We start from the raw sequence: 25,687 nt of genomic DNA, 5'->3' as shown, positions 1-25,687 counted from the left end.
AGTGCCTCTATGACAAAGAAATCCTCCAAAGTTCTCCTATACGAAAGATTATCCCAAGTTCTTATATTTTAGAAAAGCCTCCTGAGTTCTTTCATATTTAGAAACATTTCCAAAGATTATAGAATTCCCAGACCTAGATCTCCACAAGCTCAACTAGCCCTATGACTAGTCTTCTTGACCACCAAAAACTCCCCCCAGTTATAAAAAGGCCTGGAAAAGGTATTCTAACCACAGAAGACCTGGAAAAGTTTTTCCAGCCATAGCAGTCTTCGAAAAGCTTCCCCCCACCCAGTCATAGAAGACCTGCAAAAGTTCTTCCAGCCATAGTAGACCCTCAAAAGCTATTCAACCCATAAATTAACTGCTCTGGGGAAGAAGATAAAGGTGCTCCAGCCCTAAAAAAGAATTTCTGTAGGCAGATCAAAGATTTTCTGGCTTTCTGTTGCTACAAGCTTTGAAGCTTTTAAGGGGACTTCTATGGCTTGAAGAGCTTTTAGTTTTTGTATTGCTAGTAAGCGTTTTGGTCTGAGGGAGAAGAAAAACGTATTCCAGACCTAAAAAAAAACGTTTTTTTTTCGGCAGTTCAAAGATTTTCTAGCCTTCTTTTACAACGAGTTTTGAAGCTTTTGGCTAGAGGCTAGAGGAGGTATTAAATACCTTTTGATATCCGAGGCATCCCTTGAGGGTTTTCAAGGTCTTCTATGGCTAGCAAGCTTTTTGGAGGTATACTTCTATTGTCAAGAAGTCCTTTCAAAGACCAAAAGACCTTTAAAGAGACTTTTAGGGCAAAAAGAACGTTTTTCAAGAACCTTTAAAAGGTGTTCTACAGCCAAAAGCTCTTTATACGTTCCACTGTGGCTGAAAGGCCTCCATGACTAGAATACCTACGGGGAGTCTTTTAGACCTACTTATATTGCTAAAAGAACCTATGAAGGTCAACAGGACCTGTAGAAGGTATTTTTTAAGTCTCCAAGAGCTTTCAAATGTCTCCCGATGCCAGAAGACTTTTTCTATGACTTTAACACCTTATAACGGTCCTTAATGTCTAAAAGTCCTCTTCAGGCTTTTCTACGCCCAGTTGGTGATCCCTCAAAGGGATAAAGCTAGAAAGAGGCTTTAAGATCCTTTGAAGGTCAACAAGACCATAAGAAGTTTTTTTTTAATGACTCGTAGAGCTTTCGAATGTCTTCCGATACCTAAAGACTTTTTATACGGTTTCTATAACTGTAACATCTTATAGCTGCCGTTTATATATAAAAGTCCTCTTCAGGCTCTTCTGTGCCCAGGTGCTGACCCCTTGAGGGGCTTCTAAAACTAGGAAACGTATTTAAAGCTATTTATGCCTTAAAGACCCTTTGAAGGACTTCCTGAAGAAGTCCTTTTTATTTATTTATTTTTTTTTTTGTTATATAGATTTTCTAAGTCATCTTCTACGCCCAGCTGGTGATCCCTCAAAGGAACAAAGCTAGAAAAAGGCTTTATGATCCTTTGAAGGTCAACAAGACCATTAGAGGGTATTTTTTTATGTCTCGTAGAGCTTTAAAATTTCTTCAATTGCCAGAAGGATTTTTATACATTTTCTGTGACAACAACACCTCATAACGGCCGTTTATATATAAAAGTCCTCTTCAAGTTTTTCTGTGCCCAGGTAGTGTCCCCTTGAAGGGCTAGTGTCTTAAAGACCCTTTGAAAGTCTTCCTGAAGTAGTCCTTTTTTATGTTTTTGTTATATAAATTTTCTAGGTCATTTATATGTAGAAAAGCGCTTGAGGCTACTGCATACCTTGAGGACTCTTAGGAAGACTTTCACAGCTAGAGAAGTCTTTTCGAAGTTCATCTATGGCTATAAAAAACTTAAGAAGGTCCTGTCGAGAAAAAAACAAGCAAGCGTCGCATTTGTTCAAAAGACTCTATGAGGGTCTTAGGTGGGATAGCCTGAAGCCTGAAAGACTCTTTCAAGGATTTTCACAGCTAAAGAAGTATTTTCGAAGTTCACCTATGGCTATAATAACTTAAAAAGTTCATCTATGGCTAAGAAAACTTTGGAAAAAAAAATCAAGCGTCGCATTTGTTCAAAAGTCTCTATGAGGGTCTTAGCTGGGATATTGCAAGCCTGGAAAGTTCCTTTTGAAGGATTTTCACAGCTAAAGAAGTCTTTTCGAAGTTCACCCATGGCTAGTAAAACTTAAAAAGTTCATCTATGGCTAAGAAAACTTTGGAAAAAAAATCAAGCATCGCATTTGTTCAAAAGACTCTATGAGGGTCTTAGCTGGGATATTACAAGCCAGAAAAGCCCTCTTTAAAGAACTTTCACAGCTAAAGAAGTCTTTTCGAAGTTCACCTATGGCTAGAAAAACTTAAGAAGGTCATGCGGGCATAATAGGTTTTTTTTACTGCATTTGTTCAAAATACTCTATGAGGGTCTTAGGTGCCTGAAGGACCCTTTAAAGTGGTGTACATCTTGAGGGCATTTTGAAGATTTTTTATGGCTAAAAATACCTTTAAACTGTCTTCAGTGGCCCCCATGTTCCCAGCATGAAAGTAATTTTCTGTAAAAAGAACAGATTCAAAAATGTATTCTAAGGACAGTTACAATGGCCTTTTGAGGGCCTTCTACCAAAAAAAAGGCCTGCCCTTTTGCTATGGATGGTAATCCTCCCCAGGTTTCCTATAGAGAAGATCCTCTGAAGGTATTTTATTTTCAGAAAAAAATCCAAAGCTCTTCCATGTTAAGCAAATTTTCTATTTTCCTCCCCAGACCCCTATAGAGAAGATTCTCGGAAGGTATTTTATTTTCAGAAAAAATTCCAAAGCTCTTTCATATTTTGCTTTTAAATTTCCAACCCTGCAAGAGAAAACCATTTTCAAGAGATTTATTATCTCCTTTCGACTCCAAGAGAGGCAGAGGGAGAGAGAGAGTTATGAGAATTATGTTGCTAAAAATAATCACAATTTTCTCCCACCTCAGAGAAAAGTGCACGCGCAAAATTCTTTCAATGAAATTCGAGTGAACGGAAATAAATAACAAGGATAGCAAAGAGAATGTGAACAAATAATACAAAGAGAAAGAGAGCCAAAAAGAGGTTAAAAACCATATCCTTTGACCATCTCACACAACGGCAGACAAATGTGATAATTAAGGATATAACCAAAAGCAAAAAAAAAACACAAACAAACGAATATAACCCGAAAAAGGATGCCTTTTGGCAACAACAAGAGCTAAAATAAGCCATTTTCACACAAAGCCAGCCAACAAAAGGATCCCACAACCCAAACATATCATTAACACTGGAAAAGGATACATATAGATTTTTTTTATATTACACAAATACACACACTCACACAAATACCCCAGTCCCAGAAAAGTTGGCCTAAATAGGGAGCCACCAAAAAAAAAAAAAAAAAAAACACAGCAAATGTCCTTTGGGTCTGGGAACCAAGAAAAAGCAAACCACCAGTCAAGGGGGATCCTTGGAGTTAAGGAATTTTGTGAATGGGAAATTTATGTGGAGAGCAAAACTAAAACCAAAAGCTAAGGGTCCTTTAAGTATTCTGCCTAATATAGTGGTGGTCCTATCACAACAACCCCCAGGGACAAGCAGATTTTGAACCGACAAATTTTGAGGAAACACAAACAAAGACTTTTGTTTCTCTGGCAGGACTCCTGGAAACTATAAAAGCCAATAGCATCAACAAGGATTGCCGTTCCATTGTTGGCCTCAAGGACACATCAACGTCAAATCTTGTCCCCCCCGCCACCACCAACTAATCATCAGCCAGCCAACGGAATGTATGCCCCAATAGAGCAACGATATCGGCCACATCATCATCAGAAACAGCAGCAAAGGACAAACGAACGACTTTATTATGGCTTAAAGTGGCAAGCGAAACCATAGACAACAACAGAGCCACAAGGAATTCCTAAAAAAAAGGAGGAGGAGAAAGGGAAAATGCCAACGTCATCATCACAATTCCAAAACCAATGAGGCGAAACGTATAGGACGAGAAAAAAACAGCAACCAAACAAAAGGAGGATAAAGGAAAGCTCCAAACCAACCACCGCCACACACACACACCCACTTGCGGAGCAACAAACAAGTCCTTGACAGGAACAAGAGAAGAAAAAAAAAACAAAACAAGGAAAAGGCAGGAATAACAGAAAAGGAGCCACTGTTGCTTTTTAATAGCAAAGATACTCCCCCACACACACACACATCTCCACCACCTCCTTCCCCTTCCCCTCTCATGATGCTGAGAGGGATACATTAAAAAGCAGAGATGATTCTTAATTGAATGGGGACTTTCGTTTTTCATATTTTGCCACACGAGGAAGAGGAAGCACGCCAACAGCCACAACAACAAAGCCAAGAAAATCAGCAGGACATAAGAACAAAACAACAAAAATAAAATCCTTATTTTCTCCCCCCCACCAAACTCCAGCTCCTTCAATGAGCAACAATAACAACAACAAGAGATTATAATCTTCAGCAAATATTTCTCAAGGAGCAGCAGCGGATTCCTGCTCAACAGCCAAGCAACCCAAAGTCTTGGGGATTTCTTTTTTCAAAGGCCACCCCCCACCTCACTCAGCAGGTTGATTTATTGAAGGCATACACTTTAGATATATTTACATATATATTGAGATATATAAGTATATATACGAACACATACACCCGAACCCGCACACACACACATATTTTTTAATTGGAATATAGCAGTGAACACAAGGAGCAGCAGCCGGCCAGCCAGCCAGTAAAAAAAAGGAAATATGGCCAGACGCAAAGGAAGCGGAAGAGGAAGTAAGTAAAAGCTCATGTTTTTATGTGTCCTTTTTTTTGTTTTGTTTTTCTTAATTTTTCTTCTTTACACTTATTATTCTCACCAGCCTGAGTGGGGGGGGAGATTAAATTGAGATTTATATTAAGGATTAAGAGCAGAGGTGTAGGGTGTGTAAATTTTTGTGGAGAGGGAGTGGCTCTCCTTTGGGTGATCCTACGATTCAAATTGTTCATATTTTTTAATTTGTAAAAATTACCGTAGCGAAGACACAAACCACTTGTATTTTATGCTGACCTCAAATAAAAGGAGAACTAGGAGTACTTTAAAAATATAAAAACCTTATTATACCCTCAGCCATATGGCTACAGGGGGTATATATTCTTTGCTACGGCCAAAACGTGTCTCATCGAAATAACGAACCAAATCCGTTTCAGGGCATTTTTAGCCATAGAACACCTGAGAAACGTCTCCTAGTCATAGCAGACCTTAAAAAGCTACCCCAACCTATAGAAGTCCCACAAAAGACCGTTTAAAAATATTCCAACTTCCAGCAACTTCCTACTCACAGGAGACCTCCAAAAGCTCTTCTGGTCATAGAAGACTTAAAAAAGCCCCCCTAGTTTTAAAACAACGATATAAGGTCCATAGAAGGTCCACAAAATGTCTTCTAGTTGCAGGATACTTTAAAAAAACTTCCCATAGTCATTAAAGTTTAGATAAACCGTTTTGTCAATGGAATACCGCAAAAGATCTTCCAGCCATGGCAGACCTCCAAAAGCTAATCCATACATAAAATACCTGCAAAGGTTAAAAAAGCCCCCCTAGCTATGGAGGACCTATAAGCTCCTATCCTAACCACAAAAGACCGGTAAAAAACATTCCAACTATAGCAGACCTTCAAAAGCTCTCCTACTCATAGCTCAAAAGCTCTCCAAAAGCTCTTCTGTTCATTGAAGGCTTAAAAGCTCCCCTAGCCTTAAAACACCGATAAATGTTTTGCAGCCATAGCAGACCTTCAAAATCACTGCTAGCTATAGCAGATTTCTAAAAGCTCTTAGCCATCTTCCAGCCATAGCACGCCTCTTCAAGCTCGCCAATTTAGAGAAGGCATATAAGAGGTCATCTAGGCTGCCATCGCAGACCTTCACAAACTCCATTAGCCATATAAGACCTGCCGTAAACAAATCTACAAAAAGTGTTCCAGCTATAAAAAAACCTAAAGAGATCTTCCAGTCATACTAGACCTCCAACAGCTCTCCCACTTATAAAGGAATTGTTTCCGAAGGAAAAGAAAAAGATTTTGCATTTATGGAAGATCAGAAGAAAAAGATCTTCTGGTTGACCTCTTAAAGCTCAACTATTCATAAAAGACCTACAAGACTTCTTCTAGACGTCTTCTAGTCCTCGACTGGAAAAAGATGTCATAGTAAACCTCCATAAGCTGAAAAGACCTAAAGAAGGTCTTCTATCATAGCAGACCACCAAAAACTCCACCAGTCTGGACTGGACTGGAAAAAGGTGTTATAGCAAAACTCCGTTAGCTCAGAAGACCTGAAGAAGGTCTTCTATCATAGCAGAGCACCAACCACTCCACCAGCCATAAAAAGGCCATAAAAGAGAAGACATGGAAAAGATAGTTCAGTCTTCGAAAGGCTCTCCTAGTCATAGAAGACCTGCAAAAGTTATAGCAGACCTAAATTTGTTCCATAAAAAAAAACTAGGGGAGACGAAAAAGTTGTTCCTTCCGACCTAAAAAAAAAAGATATATAAGGGTGGATCAAAAATCTTCAAGCCATTTGAGACTTCCATAAGCTCAACTAGACATAAAATACCTAAAGAAGGTCTACTTGTAATAGCAGAACACCAAAAAAATCTCCCCGCCATAAAAAGACCGGAACCTTGTATTACATCTAGCTTTTAAGCTTTTGAGGGCATTATATGGCTAGAAGAGCTTTTAAAGATTTGTACTGTCCGAGCCATCCTCTCAAGCTTTTCAAGGCCTTCTATGGATAGCAAGCTCTTTGAAGGTATACTATTCCTTCTACACGAGAAGTCCTTTCAAACGCCAGAAGACCCTGTAGAAGTGAACTAGTACTAAAAAAAGCTTTTCAAGATAGCTTATGCCTAGAAAACCTTTATAAGGTCGTCTACGGATAAGAAGCTCTTTTTACGTTCCACAGTGGCTTGAAGGCCTACCGAAGATCTTCAGTGAGTAGAAGATCTACTGGAGGTCTTCTAGACCTAGTCCTATTAATCCTAGAAGACCCATTGAAGATGAACAAGGTCTATGGAAGGTCTTCCATGACTAGAAGACCTACTGGAGATCCCCTAGACCTACACCAATTGCTAAAAGATACTTTCAAGATCTACAAGACCTTTCGGAGGTATTTATTGCCAGAAGATTTTTTCTCCTACTGCCGGAGTAATCCTTTTGAATCTCTTCTTAGTTCGTTTTCTAGGTCATCTATGTGTAGGAGAACAGCTGGGAGTATTGGAATCCTTTTGAATTTCTTCTTTAATCGTTTTCTAGGCCATCTATGTCTAGAAGACCGTTTGATGGTCTTGTATGCCTCGAAGACTTCTTGAGAACCTTACATTGTAGGAAAGGTCTCTTCGGAGTTTATTTATGGCTAGAAGAACCACGGAACATCATGTAATGATCTTTTAACGGCTGTCCCTGTTCACCTTTTATTGGCCTTTCGAAGATCTTCCACGTTTACCCTGCCCATTAGAGTTACGTCAATCTTGTTTATAGTTCAGTACACCAGTTCCTAAACGTATGAGTGATTTCATATATTTCATATTACTCATACGCAGATTTTTCCATAAAATATCATAAAAAGACTGGAGTCTGTTGCCCTTGGAAGACCTTGAGGTCGAAATTTGGCAATCGAAGACCTTTAGAGCTTCTTTTTAATATTTAAATAGTCCTTTAAAAGTCTTTAGGTCATTGAAGAGCATTAATAGGTATTTTAGCCATAAAAAAGCTCCATAAGTTCTTTAGGCTGTGGAAGACCGTTCAATGGTATTAGAGTTTTGCCAATGATGTTCGATCGAATAAACTAGTGCCTTGGCACAACTCTAATGTCAATTAAAGGTTTTCTTCGACCTGAGAGTCTTCTGAGGCTCTTTTATGGCTAAAATACCTTTGAACGGCCTGTAATGACCAAAATACTTTTGAAGGTCCATAAAAGAACTGCTTTTTAGGGAGAATAAAATCTACAGAAGACCTAAGAAAACTTTCTGTGTGCAGATCACAATCTTTCAGCCTTCCTCGCAACTTATTCTGACGCTTATGAGGGTCTTTCATGGTCTACTGAAATATTAAATAGAAGACCTTACTAGACTACTGCTCGTAGGTTTTCCATAGGCAATAAAAAGTATGAAGGTCTTATATAGCCAAAAGAAGACCTCAAACTCTTTCATGGCAAATAAAAGCTATCAAAGACTTCAATAGCCAATGGAAGGCCTCAGGGTCAATTGTAACAATAGAAGTTTTTCTGTAGAAAAAGTCTAGTCATTCTAAAAAAAATCTACTCTTTCTGCAAAACAAAAATTGTTGAAGAAATTTGGGCCCAAAAAGACCTTCAAACGAGCATCAAGTCTTCCCAAGACTTTTGATAGAAGAAGACAGTCTCTGAATTCTGTGATTTGTAAAGAAAATACTTTCAGAATTTCAGTTTTCCATAGAATTACTTTATAAGGTATCCTTTAGAAAATAATTTAAATTAATTACCTAGTCTTCACCCACACCAAAAAAACGCAAAATCTCCAAGCTATTGAAATGGGAATCCCCATACTTACAAACAATACCACAGCCAAACCCCAAGCATATTCACAATACATTTATATACACACATTTATCTATTGTCATTTGTTTTCATCAAACCATAGAGTGGAAAATTTACGGGAAAATCTCCAATAAAAAGAGGGAGACGAGCACGAGGGAAATACAAGTGAAATAAAATAAAAACAAAAAAAAGACATGGGAAAAGAAAAATGAACCAATGAAAAAGTTCACAGGCACACAAAAAAGGATTCACTTGAAAGCAAAACTGGCTGCCAGGATGACTGATGGGTGGTGAAGTGAAACAAAAAAAAACAAACACACACATACCAATATTCTTAAGTAAGTTCACACACATGTACTCACATCCTGTGCCTTAAAATTATATTTACACATACATATTAAAGATATATGTATGTGCATATATCCCTACGAAAAGAAAACCTACAAGACCGAAGTGAAAATACTTTTTAAGTGGGGAGGTATCAAAAGAAGGCGGCATAAATATAAGCCAAACCAACAAAAAAAGCACAGTGCTTGTGCTTCATATATCTCGTTGAAGGCATTCAACAATAGTCGACCATTTCTATAGAAAAATCGCAGGACCCCAGGACTGATTTTTTTTCTATAGAAAAAATCGCAGGACTGATTTTTTTCTATAGAAAAAAAAATTGCAGGACCACAGGACTGATTTTTTTTCTATAGAAAAAATCGCAGGACTGATTTTTTTCTATAGAAAAAAAATTGCTGGACCACAGGACTGATTTTTTTTCTATAGAAAAAAAATTGAAGGACCACAGGACTGATTTTTTTTATAGAAAAAAAAAAATTGCAGGACCCCAGAAAAAAATTTGCAGGACCGCAGGACTGATTTTTTTCTATAGAAAAAAATTTGCAGGACCGCAGGACTGATTTTTTTCTATAGAAAAAAAATTGCAGGACCGCAGGACTGATTTTTTTCTATAGAAAAAAAATTGCAGGACCGCAGGACTGATTTTTTTCTATAGAAAAAAAATCGCAGGGCCACAGGACTGATTTTGTTTATAGAAAAAAAATTGCAGGGCCACAGGACTGATTTATTTTCTATTGGAAATTGGAGGACCACAGGACTGATTTTTTTCTATAGAAAAAAATTGGAGGACCACAAGACTGATTTTTTCTATAGAAAAAATTGGAGGACCGCATGGCTGTTTTTTTTCTATAGAAAAAAATTGCAGGACCACAGGACTGATTTTTTCTATAGAAAAAAATTGGAGGACCACAGGACTGATTTTTTCTATAGAAAAAATTGGAGGACCACATGACTGTGGACCACAGGACCGATTTTTTTTCTATAGAAAAAAATTGCAGGACACCAGGACTGATTTTTTTCTATAGAAAAAAAATCGCAGGACCACAGGACTGATTTTTTTCTATAGAAAAAAAATCGCAGGACCACAGGACTGATTTTTTTCTATAGAAAAAAAATCGCAGGACCACAGGACTGATTTTTTTCTATAGAAAAAAAATCGCAGGACCACAGGACTGATTTTTTTCTATAGAAAAAAAATCACAGGACTTCAGCAATGATTTTTTTTTTCTATAGAAAAAAATCGCAGGACACCAGGACTGATTTTTTTTTCTATAGAAAAAAATCGCAGGACACCAGGACTGAATTTTTTTTCTATAGAAAAAAATCGCAGGACACCAGGACTGATTTTTTTTCTATAGAAAAAAATCGCAGGACACCAGGACTGATTTTTTTTCTATAGAAAAAAATCGCAGGACACCAGGACTGATTTCTTTTCTATAGAAAAAAATCGCAGGACACCAGGACTGATTTTTTCTATAGAAAAAAATCGCAAGGCCCCAGGACTGATTTAGAAAAAAATTGCAGGACCACAGGACCGATTTTTTTCTATAGAAAAAAATTGCAGGACCACAGGACCGATTTTTTTCTATAGAAAAAAATTGCAGGACCCCAGGACTGATTTTTTTCTATAGCAAGAACATTGCAGGACCACAGGACTGATTTTTTTCTATAGAAAAAAAATCGCAGGACCACAGGACTGATTTTTTTCTATAGAAAAAAAGTCGCAGGACCACCGGACTGATTTTTTTCTATAGAAAAAAAATCGCAGGACCCCAGGACTGATTTTTTTCTATAGAAAAAAAATCGCATGACCCCAGGACTGATTTTTTTCTATAGAAAAAAATCGCATGACCCCAGGACTGATTTTTTTCTATAGAAAAACATTACAGGACCACAGGACTGATTTTTTTCTATAGAAAAAAATTACAGGACCACAGGACTGATTTTTTTCTATAGAAAAAAATTACAGGACCACAGGACTGATTTTTTTCTATAGAAAAAAATTACAGGACCACAGGACTGATTTTTTTCTATAGAAAAAAATTACAGGACCACAGGACTGATTTTTTTTATAAAAAAAAAAATTGCAGGACCACAGGACTGATTTCTTTCTATAGAAAAAAATTGCAGGACCACAGGACTGATTTTTTTCTACAGAAAAACATCCCGCAAATATTGCAATAAACATTTCCATCTACCTCTTAAAAATGTTGAGTTATTCCATATTCTGTGTACCCACACAACAAACGTAAAACATCCTCCTCTTCTCCCCACTGATGTGTGGCAGGGTCTGCCTTTATTGTGTCTTTAATGAGGCTTGTATGTGTGTAAATATATATGTACGTTTGGATGTATGAAAACTGTTGTTGTTCCTTGGCTTTGTCGGTATGTATGTCAGTGGCCATGATGATGATGAAGATGATGGGAACTATGACGTTGAATTGTGGGTGGCTGTTGTAGTTGTTCTCCTTATTTCTTGTTGCTGGTTGCTTGTGTTCGCCTCATAGCCACATTTACAAACAAAAATGTTCATGCACAATGTTGGGGATTCCCTTACGTAATGCTATGCCGTGCATTTAACAAATAACAGCGATGGCGCTGGTGGCAGCAGCAGAGGACGAAACAATAACAGCAATCCGGCTCAGGGAACCCATACAGCCATTCACATACCGCACACAAACCAAGTTAACACACACACAGAGAACTCTTGTACACAACCTACTCATATGCTGGCCTTTTACTCGAGCACCATTCCGGCAAATTTACAAACGTTGGCTCTTTGCCTTTCCCTTTGCACCCTTGGCCAACATTTGCATGGCGATGATGACGGTTGGTTGGATGTTTTGCATTGTAAAGCAATACTCCCCTCAACCGAGGAGAGGATGATGGCAACTATCGGAAGAGTGTGTACCTTTGTTTTTACTTTTTATTTACATGATGACTATGTTTGATGGGAAAACTCAGTGCGGAAAGAGGTCGAGTAATCATTTACAGTACCCAGCAAATATATTAGGTTGGATATGGGAGGTTACATGAAGCCTTCTATAGCCATTAGAAGACTTCAAATCTTTAAGAAGCCAAGAGAGGACCTCATTGTCTTCTAAGGGGGAAAACGAATCTTAAGGTCTTCTAGGAACAATAAAGGACCCCAAGGTCTTTTATGGACAAAGAGGACCTCAGTTTCATATGGAAAATGGAGATCGCCAATAGAGGTCCTCAAGATCTTCTACCGACAATAAGGGACCTCAAGGTCTTCTATGAAAAATATAGGACCTCTAGGTCTTTTAAGGACAACAGAGGATCTCAACGTCTTCTATGGACAACAGATGATCTAAAGGTCCTCCATGGACAACAGAGGACCTCAAGGTCTCATATGGGCTAGAGGACTTCAGGGTATTCAATGGATAATAGGGGACCTCAAGATCTTCTATGGGTAATAGAGGATCCCAAGATCCTCCATATACAATAGAAGACCTCAAGGTCCTCCATGGACAATAGGGGACCCCAAGGTCCTCTATAGACAAGAAAAGACCTCAAGGTCATCTTTGAACCACAGAAGTTCACGAGGCCCAAAAGAGGATCTCAAAGTCCTCTGTGGACAACAGAAGACCTGGAGGGCCTCTATGGAAAATATAAGACCTCAAGGACAATGGAAGACTTCAAGGTCCTTTATGGACAATAGAAGACCTCAAGGTCCTCTATGGGCAATAGAAGACCTGAAGGTCCTCCATGAGCAATAGAAGACCTCAAGGTCCTCTATGGGCAATAGAAGACCTCAAGGTCCTCTATGGGCAATAGAAGACCTCAAGGTCCTCTATGGGCAATAGAAGACTTCAAGGTCCTCTATGGGCAATAGAAGACCTCAAGGTCCTCTATGGGCAATAGGAGTCCTCAAGGTCCTCTATGGGCAATAGAAGACCTCAAGGTCCTCTATGGACAATAGAAGACCTCAAGGTCCTCTATGGACAATAGAAGACCTCAAGATCCTCTATGTACAATAGAAGACCATCAATGGGGTTTTAAAGGTAAAATACCTCATTTCTCGACATCAGTGTACTTTCAAATATTTGCTTAATATCCTTCTTTCTATTTGGAGAACACCAACCACCCTGTGGCCTCCTCTCCAAATAACAACAAGAAAGGCAAAGCAACAAAAAAAAAAACAATCATAAAATAAAACTTTGTCGTAATGACCAGGCAAATAATTTCACCATGTCGGACAACCAACTTTCCGAACAGCCACGTTAGTCATTCTTGGTGAGTCCAGCAACAACAACAAAAAATTCAGATGGGTTAGAATGCAACACAATGTGGCTACATACAATGGAAATGAACCGACGACAAGGAAAATGGCAAATTCTTCTTAGCAAAGCATTTCTATTTTCTGCCGCCATAAACAACGGACTCAATGGCAATGTGGCAGACAAGCAAGGCGTCACTAGCTCTGCAGCAACAAGAAGGACAAACATATAAAAACACGAAAGATATAAAACGAGGAAAAAGAAAACCGAACAGCAACAAAAACAACATTAAATTCTAATGCTAGGAAAATGTTCTTCCCCAACCTTTACTTCTAAGAATAACCGGCATGCCGTAAAATCTATTTTTCCCTCCACCGATCTGCTATCAATTCAAACATAAATTTCCCTTCCCTGCCGGTTTGACTCATAGCTTTGTGTACAAATATCTTGGTCTTGTAACTTATGATGTTAGGCAGGGTTGTCTTTGTTTTTGTTGTTACTTTCTTAAACTCTGCCGTGGGCGACTTGCATAAAACTCATTTATGAGCATCCTACCTTCCACCCCATTTTCCATTAAACCACCTCCAGGATAAGCTGACTATCGTTACAACTGTTGTTAATTTTAAACTAACCTTTGCTAAAATAAGACAATAAAGCACAGTGGGTTCTAAAAAGAAAATGTTATCGGCTTCCATTGGCCTCAAGGATCTATGGAAAACCGTAAGGTCTTCTACAGGCAATAGAAGACCTCAAGGTTCTCTATGGACAATAGAAACCATCGAGAATTCTATGGGAAATGGAAGACCTCTAGAGCAATGGAAGTCTTCTAGGTCCTGTATGGGCACTAGGTCTTCTATAGACAATAGAAGATCTTAAGTCCTCTATAGGCAATAGAAGACCTCAAGGTCCTCTATGGGCAATAGAAGACCTCAAGGTCTTCTATAGCCAGTAGATGACCTCAAGGTCTTCTATAGCCATAAGAAGACCTCAAGGTCTTCCATAGCCAGTTGAAGACCTCAATGTCTTCTATAGCCAGTGGAAGACCTCAAGGTCTTCTATAGCGAGTGGAAGACCTCAAGGTCTTCTATAGCCAGTAGAAGACCTCAAGATCTTCTATAGCTAGTAGAAGACCTCAAGGTCTTCTATAGCCAGTCGAAGACCCCAAGATCTTCTATAGCCAGTAGAAGACCTCAAGGTCTTCTATAGCCAGTAGAAGACCTCAAGGTCTTCTGCAACCAGTAGAAGACCTCAATGTCTTCCATAGCCAGTCGAAGACCTCAAGGTCTTCTATAGCCAGTAGAAGACCTCAAGGTCTTCTATAGCCAGTAGAAGACCTCAAGGTCTTCTGTAACCAGTAGAAGACCTCAAGGTCTTCCATAGCCAGTAGAAGACTCAAGGTCTTCTATAGCCAGTGGAAGACCTCAAGGTCTTCTGCAACCAGTAGAAGACCTCAATGTCTTCCATAGCCAGTCGAAGACCTCAAGGTCTTCTATAGCCAGTAGAAGACCTCAAGGACTTCTATAGCCAGTAGAAGACCTCAAGGTCTTCTGTAACTGGTAGAAGACCTCAAGGTCTTCTATAGCCAGTAGAAGACCTCAAGGTCTTCTATAGCCAGTAGAAGATCTCAAAGTCTTCCATAGCCAGTAGAAGACCTCAAGGACTTCCATAGCCAGTAGAAGACCTCAAGGTTCTCTATGGGCAATAGAATACTTCAAGGTTCTCTATGGGCAATAGAATACCTCAAGGTTCTCTATGGGAAATAGAATACCTCAAGGTCATCTATGGACAATAGAAGACCTCAAGGTCCTCTATGGACAATAGAAGACCTCAAGGTCCTCTATGGACAATAGAAGACCTCAAGATCCTCTATGGGCAATATAAGACCTCAAGGTCTTCTATGGGCAATAGAAGACCTCAAGGTCCTCTATGGGCAATAAGGACATAGGAGACCTCAAGGTAATCTATTTACAGTAGAAGACCTCAAGGTCCTATATGGACAATGGAAGACCTTAAAGTCCTCTAAAAGACATCAAGGTCTTCTATAGCCAGTAGAAGACCTCAAGGTCTTCTATAGCCAGTCGAAGACCGCAAGATCTTCTATAGCCAGTCGAAGACCGCAAGATCTTCTATAGCCAGTCGAAGACCTCAAGTTCTTCTATAGCCAGTAGAATACTTCAAGGTCTTCCATAGCCAGTAGAAGTCCTCAAGGTCTTCCTTAGCCAGTAGAAGATCTCAAAGTCTTCTATGATCTGTAGAAGACCTCAAGGTCTTCTATAGCCAGTAGAAGACCTCAGGGTCTTCTATAGCCAGTAGAAGACCTCAGGGTCTTCTATAGCCAGTAGAAGACCTCAGGATCTTCTATAGCCAGTAGAAGACCTCAGGGTCTTCTATAGCCAGTCGAGACCTTAAGTCCTTGTATACCAATGACCTTATTTTTGACTTTCCCTAGCCACAGTAAATCCTTCACGGGAACATATTTCAAACATTATCCTTGTTGCCATTAGCTTATGCACAATGTTGGCCGCATATTTTCATTTTCATTTTGTTTTTCAATTTTTCTATGAAAACAAAAACAACAACAACAAAACCCGAAGTTGCTGGTTATCCATTGTTAGTTTTCGAAATTGTTGCTGTGCTACTTCAGTCCTGCATCCCCTCCTCTATCCCCCAAAAATATTTTCTCGTTTAAAGTCCATTTTCATTTGATTGTTTGGCATAGATACTCCCCGTGCTATCAAGCTGTTGCCTTTTCTAAATACATATACATAAATATACAGTCATATCCCCCTTCCCCTATTCACCACTGTCCTCTGTCTTCATCTTCCTCCAAAAAGTTATGCCCTAACATATCTACACGTTACGACGACCTTTTTTGTTTGCCTTCAATTCCAACCATTTGATATGATGTGGCATTTTTCCACTCTCTATTACGAACTATCTCATACCAAACAACAAAAATTCCTAATCTTTTTCCCAACACCCCTTCCCCTACCCCTCTACGCTTTTGATAATTTCTATAACATTTATATCATTTCATAATCTCCATTTCTACCCGGCTTGGCTCACCACACCACACCACTTGTCACCATCCTCAGCAAAATAGAAAATATTACACATTCGCCCCCATCTGATTCATACAGCCCCGGATATCCACACCGCCCCGGCCCCCCATTTCCAGCTAACAATCATGACATTCTACGACTTTTAATATCCCCCACGAGTACGGATGCCTAGTTCTGCTCATCATGATTCATACTCCTGTTGCTTTTGTTGTTAACGGCAACTGGAGATGGATGGGTGGAAGCAGTGGTGGTGGTGGTGCTTGTGGTGGCTCTTGAACATAAAACAAGGCTCCGTGTTATGACCAAATTACCTCACGTCCCTGGCCCAGAGCTTCAAGGAATATCTTAAATATATGGGGTAGCCGCAGCAGCAGCGGAGAATCCCCGGAGGGCTTCTCAGCCAACCATTTGTTTTATGTTATCCTAGTTTACCTAACTTTGTCACAATCTTTTGTCTACGGAACACCCTCCGTCTGTCCATAAATAACGTCCCCCCCCCCCCTTCCAACCCTCCCGTCCTCTCCCCCTCCCCTTTCTAATCAAATGAAATATACCTTTTCTTTTTGTTGGCCTGGCAATGTTGTTGGCTTTGTTTTGTAACAAAAATCTATGGCTTATTTTCTCAATGACTGGTGAAGTGTTGGTGTGTGTGTGTGTGTCTGTCTATGTGGGAGTGTGTTGGTGGTATTCCCCCACACACCCATACACACAATACACACAATACACTCAATGTACATGTGTATATTCCATTTGTTGTAAAAACACACTTGTTCCAAGTCCTTGCTGGCAAATGTCTGTCCTCCGAAGCATTTCGCTCTTGTTTTTTCTGTTTTCTTTCGACTCTATTTTTGGTTTTATGTGGGTGAATTTGTGTGAGTGTATGTGTGTACGTGTGTGTATTATAAATGTGCAAAGGATATACTTTGTATTGAGGTTTTTTTTCTGTGTTCCTTCTAATGATGATTGCTGCCTTGCCTTGCCATGCCTGGCCTTTCACAAATATCTAATTTGAGCTTTAAGAAGAATGTGGCAAAACAACAAGCTGGCAGACAACGAAAGGGACGAACATTCATTCATTTCCTTTTAATGGCATGCAGACTCTTTTCCTAGCCTCTCCCTGCCCTGCAACCCCCTTTCACAATGTTGACACTCAAGCCCCGGCAAGAAGGCAAATCTTAAGTTGAAAATAATATCTTTGAATAGACATAAACTTTTACCTCGTGTAGCAGCACCTCCTCCTCCTTCTATGTGATATAATGGGATGTGTTTCTTCTTCTCTTGAGCATCAAAGGTAGAATTTTTTACATGGTTACAAAAATGTAATCTGGAAAAAAGATTGAAAGCCAGAAGAAAAAAAAAAAAACATTGGCATTAAAAATCAAAAATTAAAGCAGAATCAATTTTATGTAACGAAAGAAAGAAAAGAAAATTTTACGAAAGAGTCGGAATGAAAAAAGAACAAAATGTCTCCATGTCGTGCGGAATGAACATTTTATAATCACATACATGAGGTCTTCTATTGGCTATGGAAGACATTGAGGTCTTCTATCGGCTGTAGAAGACCTTTAGGTCTTCTATCGGTTATGGAAGACATTGAGGTCTTCTATCGGCTGAAGAAGACCTTGAGGTCTTCTATCGGCAAAATGCCTCCATGTATGAACATTTTACACCCACCTCCTTGAGGTCTTCTATTGGCTATGGAAGACATTGAGGTCTTCTATCGGCTGTAGAAGACCTTGAGATCTTCTATCGGCTGTAGAAGACCTTGAGATCTTCTATCGGCTGTAGAAGACCTTGAGGTCTTCTATCGGCTATAGAAGACCTTGAAGTCTTCTATCGGCTATAGAAGACTTTGAAGTCTTCTATTATCCATTGAGTACCTTGAGGTCTTCCATAGCCCATAGAGGACCTTGAGGTTTTCTATTGTCCATAGAGGCCATTTAGGTTTTTTATTATTCATAGAGAACTTTGGTCTCTTCTATTGACCCCAGAGATCTTCTATTGTGCATTAAGGGTCGTGACATCTTCTATGGTCCATAGAGGACATTGAGGAGTTCTACTGACCGTAGCTAACCTTGAGGTCTTCTACTGTCCATAGAAGACCTTATATTTGCTATAGAAGAGCTTGAGGTCTTCTATCTGCTATAGAAGAGCTTGAGGTCTTCTATCTGCTATAGAAGAGCTTGAGGTCTTCTATTTGCTTTAGAAGAGCTTGGGGTCTTCTATTTTCTTTAGAAGAGCTTGAGGTCTTCTATTTTCTTTAGAAGAGCTTGAGGTCTTCTATCTGCTATAGAAGACCTTGAGGTCTTCTATCTGCTATAGAAGACCTTGAGGTCTTCTATCTGCTATAAAAGACCTTGAGGTCTTCTATCTGCTATAAAAGACCTTGAGGTCTTCTATTTTCTATAGAAGACCTTGAGGTCTTCTATTTTCTATAGAAGACCTTGAGGTCTTCTATTTGCTATAGAAGACCTTGAGGTCTTCTATTTTCTATAGAAGACCTCTATCTGCTATAGAAGACCTTGAGGTCTTCTATTTTCTATAGAAGACCTTGAGGTCTTCTATTTTCTATAGAAGACCTTGAGGTCTTCTATTTTCTATAGAAGACCTTGAGGTCTTCTATTTTCGATAGAAGACCTTGAGGTCTTCTATTCCCCATAGAGGACCTTGAGGTCTTCTATTGCCCATAGAGGACCTTGAGGTCTTCTATTTTCTATAGAAGACATTGAGGTCTTCAATATTCTATAGAAGACCTTGATGTGTTCTATTTTCTTTAGAAGACCTTGAGGTCTTCTAGTGCCTATAGAGGACCTTGAGGTCTTCTCTTGCAGATAGGGGACCTTGAGGTCTTCTATTGTCCATAGGGGACCTTGAGGTCTTCAAATTTAGATAGAAAAACTAGAGGTCTTCTATTGCCCATAAAGGACCTTGAGGACTTCTATGCCCATAGAGGACCTTGTGGTCTTTTATTGTCCATAAAGGACATTGAGGTCTTCTATCTACTATATAAGATCTTTTATAGACCATAGAGGACCTTGAGGTCTTCTATAGTCCATAGAGGACCTTGAGGTCGTCTTAAGCCTATAGAGGACCTTGCGGTTCTCTACAACCCATAGAGGTCGTCTATAGCCCATAGAAAACCTTGAGGACTTCTTTAGCCCATAGAGGACCCTGAGGTCTTCTGTTGGCCACAGAGGACCTAGAGGTCTTCTATTGTCTGTTATATATTTTAAATCTTCTATTTTCTAAATAAACCGATTCCGTGACAACTTTTTCGCACTTCAGCGAATCTGGTGGTGTCATAAAAAATTATTCACACTGAAATAATTATATCTCATGATTATCAAGAATAAAAAAAAATTAGTTTGAATCTTCTGATTAGATAAAGCCACAAAAAGAGAGTGGGTGTCAAGATAGCAATGAAAGTGTAGATAAGGAAATTATTAAATAAATAACAAAAAATGTACAAGAATGGGATAGTTGGGTGGTCATGACAAAGTGTTTGAAAGCGTAACAGCACAAGATAGTGGGTGGTATTGGGTCTTGGATGAATGCAAAGAATCAAGATTTGGAAAGGTCAATAAAAATAAGGGAAAATAAAATTGACCAGCTAAAATCGTATCTGATTTCCAGGTATAATAGCCAGTCTGGCGAGGGTGTGATGTGTTAAATACCACGTTTTGGTTATTTTTATAAGGCCTGTGAAGAAAGACATCTAGGGGGTTTTGAGTTGTAAGGACTAAGAAGTTGTTTTGCCATTTCGTTTGAAACATTTCAAGATCTGTCACCTATTTTTGATTATGAATATATTTTGAAACTTTACTCAAAAATTCCGGGTCATTAATAAGAAAAATTGGCTACAACTGTTTACACTTTTTGCGTTTAGGGAACCTTATTTTGGACGTTTTAGCCACAATATCCTGTAAATTAAAAATTAGGTTCTGAATGGGTAGAATTTCTCCTAGCTACAAAAATGGTCAGTATATGTCCTTAAGTTAATATTGACCTGAATGTAATTTGAGGTTCTCAAAGATTATAAGTCAACCTATTAGAAATTGTTCACTACTGGCCCAGTATTTGAAATAAAAACAAAAACCTAGGCGCTATCACTGAATACCTCCTGAGTTTCGATATTTTACATTATGCCCTCAGCTCCAACATCTTGTGGAACATAGAATGAAATTCTACCCTACGATAAACTGTCAATATCTGTATAAGGTTTGAGTATTTTTAACTTCGACCACATAAGTTCCTACCTCTCCGCAAAATCCCACCCAAATCTTCAAATTTATCTTCAAAATGATTTTTTTAGAAAAAAGACAATCTATATTCTACCTTTTTAAATTCCGAAAGAGATGAACCACAGCCTTACAAATTATCCTATCCTATCCTATGTTTTGGTTGCTACAATAACAACGAGAAAAATCAACTCTAAAAATATTTCCCAAAGAATGCAACCAAAAAACAGTAACCAAACATAAGGTATTCCCTCTGGTCTCCCGGTTCAACCAAAATCCATTTTTTGCAATGCCAAATGATTTTAAAGAGGAAAAACCACTTACACCAGAACACACACTCCATCTTCCTTCTTCTGGGAACACAAAAACCATAGCAACAACAACACAAAAAATTCCAGCTAAAGTTCGTAAAAGAAAAATCTGCATGCAACATTTTATTAACAAGAAATAAGCAAAACAAAAAAAAAACACACACACACACAACAAAGACGACGTAGAAAAATAAATACAAATAGGTGAGGTGGGGTGGGGGACGGGAAAGAGGCAGGAGATGATAGCCCATAAAATTGATAGAAGGTGTGGCGCACACAGCATTCATCCAAAGGAGGGGGGCAGGCAGGTAGGCAGGCGGGGGAAGAGATATTTATTTAAACTTGCCATGTGCCGCCAAGCAAAGAGGCAGTCAATTGTTATTCATCCAAACACAGAGGCCTACAAACGCACAGACGCACATACACACAATTATATATTTGTTGGTATTTTCCCTGTTTTGTGTTTAGAAAACCCCCACAACAACATCGACACACACACACACACACACACCCAACCACATTCACTTTGGCACACAAATACTTTGTTTGCATAAAACCAGGCGTCATAGTCGTCATCATCCTCGTCCTCGTCCTCGTCCTCATCGTCGTCGACATCAACACCATCATCGCATCTAAGCCTGGCAAAGCAACAGTCAGTCATCCCACCAAACAGCCAACCCGCCACCCAGCCTAAGTAGTCAGCCTAGACTACCAACAACACAGGCAACCAAATCTAATTTCAGCCATCAATTCCAGTTCAAAGTCAGTTAGAGAGGCAAACATACGGCCACATCTACAGACAGACTAACTCGTTTCGATGACTGGCTGGTTGGTTGGGAGACAGTCGTGCCGACCGGTTGACTATATGACGGATTGAAATATTTAATGTTCCACTTCGTTTTCTGCTCTGGCAGTGAGAGACACAAGCCAGCAGCCAGCCATATGTTCACGAACCTAACTGTTGTCCTTCCCCCAATACCGCCACCAACAACAACAGCTGACAATACAAGCGAGAGAAAAAATAGAAACAAACACACATAAATACAACACCGACCCTTCTAAGCCAACCCAACATACCAAAAATACAATACAGCTTGAGAATAATATTATGAAAATAGTTTATCGTAAGAATTCCTCAACAATGCTAGAGAAAAACTTTTTTGCACAAACTTTTCTCAAATCTGTCCTTTGTTGACAAATTTGTTTTGATTTTTTTTTGTGAAAATTGTCGACAAAAAAAATATTTTCTTTGGTTAAAATCAAAATCACGCGAATTTAAGACCCATTTCTGGACGAAACTCTAAGGTAATGATGAATAATAAATCTGGGAATCTGTAGTGTATATTATTTCAATCTCATTTCAGAATAGAAGCGTCAAGCTCAAATAAGGGGAAAGAAATCATCTAAGTATCAATGCAACAGGAGGCAGCGACAGCTGGGATGGCGATCAATGAATGAAATGTGTAAAATAATTAAAAAATAAATATTTTATACCATTGAAAAAATAAGCTTGATATAATATTACTTTCGTAAGCTTATTCTGCAATTACAAGAATAAGCTTATGAATAAGGGTTCCCTTTCGATTATTCTATAATTGTTAAACAAGCATTTCTCAATACATTCTCAAGATTTTCTCAAGCTTAAGGCTTATTTTTGAAAGCTTATTAAAATATTATTCTCAAGTCAATTTGGTATGTTGGGAAGAGCCAAACAATGGCAACGTTTTGCGACAAATAGACGCCAACATCCAGTTGGATGACTGGTTTGATGTCAGACCATCGAACTAAAGACGAGCAGCAGGACAAGTATTTTAGATACCCTATTCAGAGCAACAAGTCAAGGACTAGAGAACATTTTTTTAAACAAAAACATTTTTTTCTATAGAAAAAAAATGTCCTCTGGGACCTTAGGGACCTGAGGAATTTTTTTCTATAGAAGAAACTGTCCTCAGGGTCCTGAGAACACAATTTTCTATAGAAGAAATTGTTCTCAGGAAGTTGAGAACAAATTTTCTATAGAAAAAACCTGTTCTCAGGGAGCTGGGGACAATTTTCTATAGAAAAAACAGTCCTCACAGAGCTGAGGACAAATTTTCTATAGAAAAAAATATCCTCAGGGACCTGAGGAATTTTTTTCTATAGAAACAACTGTCCTCAGGGTCCTGAGGAATTTTTTTCTATAGAAAAAACTGTCCTCATGGTCCTGATGAATTTTTTTCTATAGAAAAAACTGTCCTCAGGGTCCTGAGGAATTTTTTTCTACAGAAAAAACTGTCCTCAGGGTCCTGAGGAATTTTTTTCTACAGAAAAAACTTTCCTCAGGGCTCTGAGGAATTTTTTTTCTATAGAAAAAACTATTCTCAGGGGCCTGAGAACAAATTTTCTATTGAAAAAACTATTCTCAGTGGCCTGAGAACAAATTTTCTATAGAAAAAACTATTCTCAGGGGCCTGAGAACAAATTTTCTATAGAAAAAACTATTCTCAGGGGCCTGAGAACAAATTTTTTATAGAAAAACTGTTCTCAGGGGCCAAAGAACAAATTTTCTATAGAAAAAAACTTTCCTCAGGGGTCTGAGGAATTTTTTTCTATAGAAAAAACTTTCCTCAGGGGTCTGAGGAATTTTTTTCTATAGAAAAAACTTTCCTCATGGGTCTGAGGAATTTTTTTCTATAGAAAAAACTTTCCTCAGGGGTCTGATGAATTTTTTTCTATAGAAAAAACTTTCCTCAGGGTCTGAGGAATTTTTTTCTATAGAAAAAACTTTCCTCGGGGTCTGAGGAATTTTTTTCTGTAGAAAAAAACTTTCCTCAGGGGTCTGAGAATATTTTTTCTATAGAAAAAAACTTTCCTCAGGGTTCTGAGGATTCTATACAAAAAACTATCCTCAGGGTCCTGTGGAGTTTTTTTCTATAGAAAAAACTATCCTCAGGGTCCTGACGAATTTTTTTCTATAGAAAAAACTATCCTCAGGGACCTGAGGAAAATTTTTCCTTTAGAAAAAACTATCCTCAGGGACCTGAGGAAAATTTTTCCTTTAGAAAAAACTATCCTCAGGGAAAAAATTCCTATAGAAAAAACTGTCCTCAGGGACCTGAGGAGAACAATTTTTCTCATTCATTCATTTTTTTTCTATATGAAAAGTGTCCTCAGAGACCTGAGGCTATCTATTGGCTACTGTAATGTGTAGTGTGTTTCCATTTTTACATATTTCTGTTGCATAGAATCCACAGCCATGTCAGTCAGACGGACTGACTGACACACACTGGTCTAACACAACCACAACAGTTCCAAATGCTGCACCGCACTACATCACCGGGTTATGTCGCCGCTATGGGGGCTTCCACAACTTAGACACTCACACACACTCTCTCATCCACAGAAATAACCACCTTTAATGGCTGTGACGTAGTCATTGCACCGCACAAAGTTACTCATTTGAATGGAGTACAAAAACAACTACAACAACGAAATCCGACCACAATATAAAATCCACAACAACAAGTAGTCACAGAACAGCAACTATTTAAAAGGGGTCGGGGGTATGGGGTAGGATGAGGAATAGAAAAAGAGAAATAGGTTTGGGTACGTAACGATGTGAATTCTTAATAATATAGTGCATGTGTGTGTGTGTCCGTGTAATGAGAAAACTTTGCCAAACTGTGGGGAGGGAGAGGGAGAGGGAGAGGAGAGAGAGAGAAAAACTTATTGTTAAATATGAATCAAAGCTAACGTAAATATAATGGAGGGGTGAGGGAAAATCGGCAGAAAACACACACAAAAGGATTATTATATGGTTGGCGGGGGGAGGGTGAAGGATGCAACATTTACCCTGATTATACGAAATCTATGCCAGAGTCCTTGTTGTGAGTTCATCGAGAAAGAGTTGGATGGAAGTTGTCATGGCAAAATAATGGGAGAATGGATGGAATTTATGTCTTGAAAATTTAGCTGTAATTTTGATTCACATTAATACACAAAGGATTCGCCGAAATCCTTTTGTTTTTACAAGTATTTGGGAGAAAATATTTTTGTTTTGTTTTGTATATGTAATTTAAAAATAATTAAATTAATTAATTAAAAAATTTAATATCCAATTGGAAGCCATCTGTGGGGCGTATGAGCAATATAAACGTGTAAATTGCGTATACGCCACCGCACAACATTACAGAAGCAAGCAAATCGAAAAAGAGGCTCCTCTGGGACCTGAGTTAATGTCCTTCTATAAAAAAAAATCATCTTCGGTATTATGAAATTTAGAAAAGCCATCCTCATTGCTCTGAGGAAATTTTTCTATAAAAAGAACCTGTCCCCAGTCTTTTGAGAAATTCTGTTAATAAAAAAATATTACAATTTTCTGCAGTTTCCTAAAATTGTTTTATCGTTAGGGATAAGCGATTTTTTCTATGTAGAAAATGTGTCTGTTTTTCCTGAAGAATTTTTTGCTATATGGAAATGGCAATCCTTGCCAAGGATGAAGATTTTTTCATAGAAAAAACTGGATAATCTTTTCCTCAGAAACGAGTTTCTTTAAACTCCTGACACTTATTCTTTTATTGGCTTCAGATTTAAATACCACATTTACATTTAATTTTAGAAAATCCTGCCAATGATATTTAGTTTTTTTCCTTGGAATTGTTGTTTGAAAATACTTCAAGAAGTTGTCCTTTCTTTGAAAAAAAGATTTTCAGAAATTTCTTTGGAAATCATCTCCAAGTTCTTCTGGCTATTCTGGCTAGTTTGTGTAAAATGTTAAGACTATCCAGACGATTTCACAAGAAATTGTTGGTAAATTAAAAAGAAAATAACTTTTTTTTCCACTGGCAAAAATTTACTGCTAAAAATTTCCTGGAAATTGAACGGAAAATACCGTTTACGACGTAGAATTAAGCACACCTACACACATTTCATCGTTGGG

General features: G+C 38.5%; 2 protein-coding genes across 2 annotated transcripts in view; one reads left to right on the top strand and one right to left on the bottom strand.

Moving 5' to 3' along the window:
* The window catches only part of LOC101887834 (uncharacterized), a 188,964-nt gene that overhangs the window by 5,748 nt on the left and 157,529 nt on the right, over positions 1–25,687 (top strand). Inside the window, exon 2 of the mRNA XM_011298072.3 lies at positions 2,968–4,798. Coding sequence (XP_011296374.1) covers positions 4,768–4,798 — 31 coding nt within the window. The 5' untranslated portion in view covers positions 2,968–4,767. The remainder of the gene's footprint in view (positions 1–2,967; positions 4,799–25,687) is intronic.
* LOC101899842 (G-protein coupled receptor dmsr-1) overlaps positions 1–25,687 on the bottom strand; it is a 455,946-nt gene that overhangs the window by 300,521 nt on the left and 129,738 nt on the right. The window contains exon 2 of the mRNA XM_059130806.1: positions 17,438–17,544. The gene's annotated coding sequence lies outside the window, so the exon portion shown is untranslated. The remainder of the gene's footprint in view (positions 1–17,437; positions 17,545–25,687) is intronic.

The sequence above is a fragment of the Musca domestica genome, unplaced genomic scaffold (assembly GCF_030504385.1).
Source record: "Musca domestica strain aabys unplaced genomic scaffold, Musca_domestica.polishedcontigs.V.1.1 8, whole genome shotgun sequence".
NCBI classification, from domain to species: domain Eukaryota; kingdom Metazoa; phylum Arthropoda; class Insecta; order Diptera; family Muscidae; genus Musca; species Musca domestica.
Note: the sequence above shows the minus strand (reverse complement) of the source record. Positions and strands in the feature narration are given on the sequence as shown.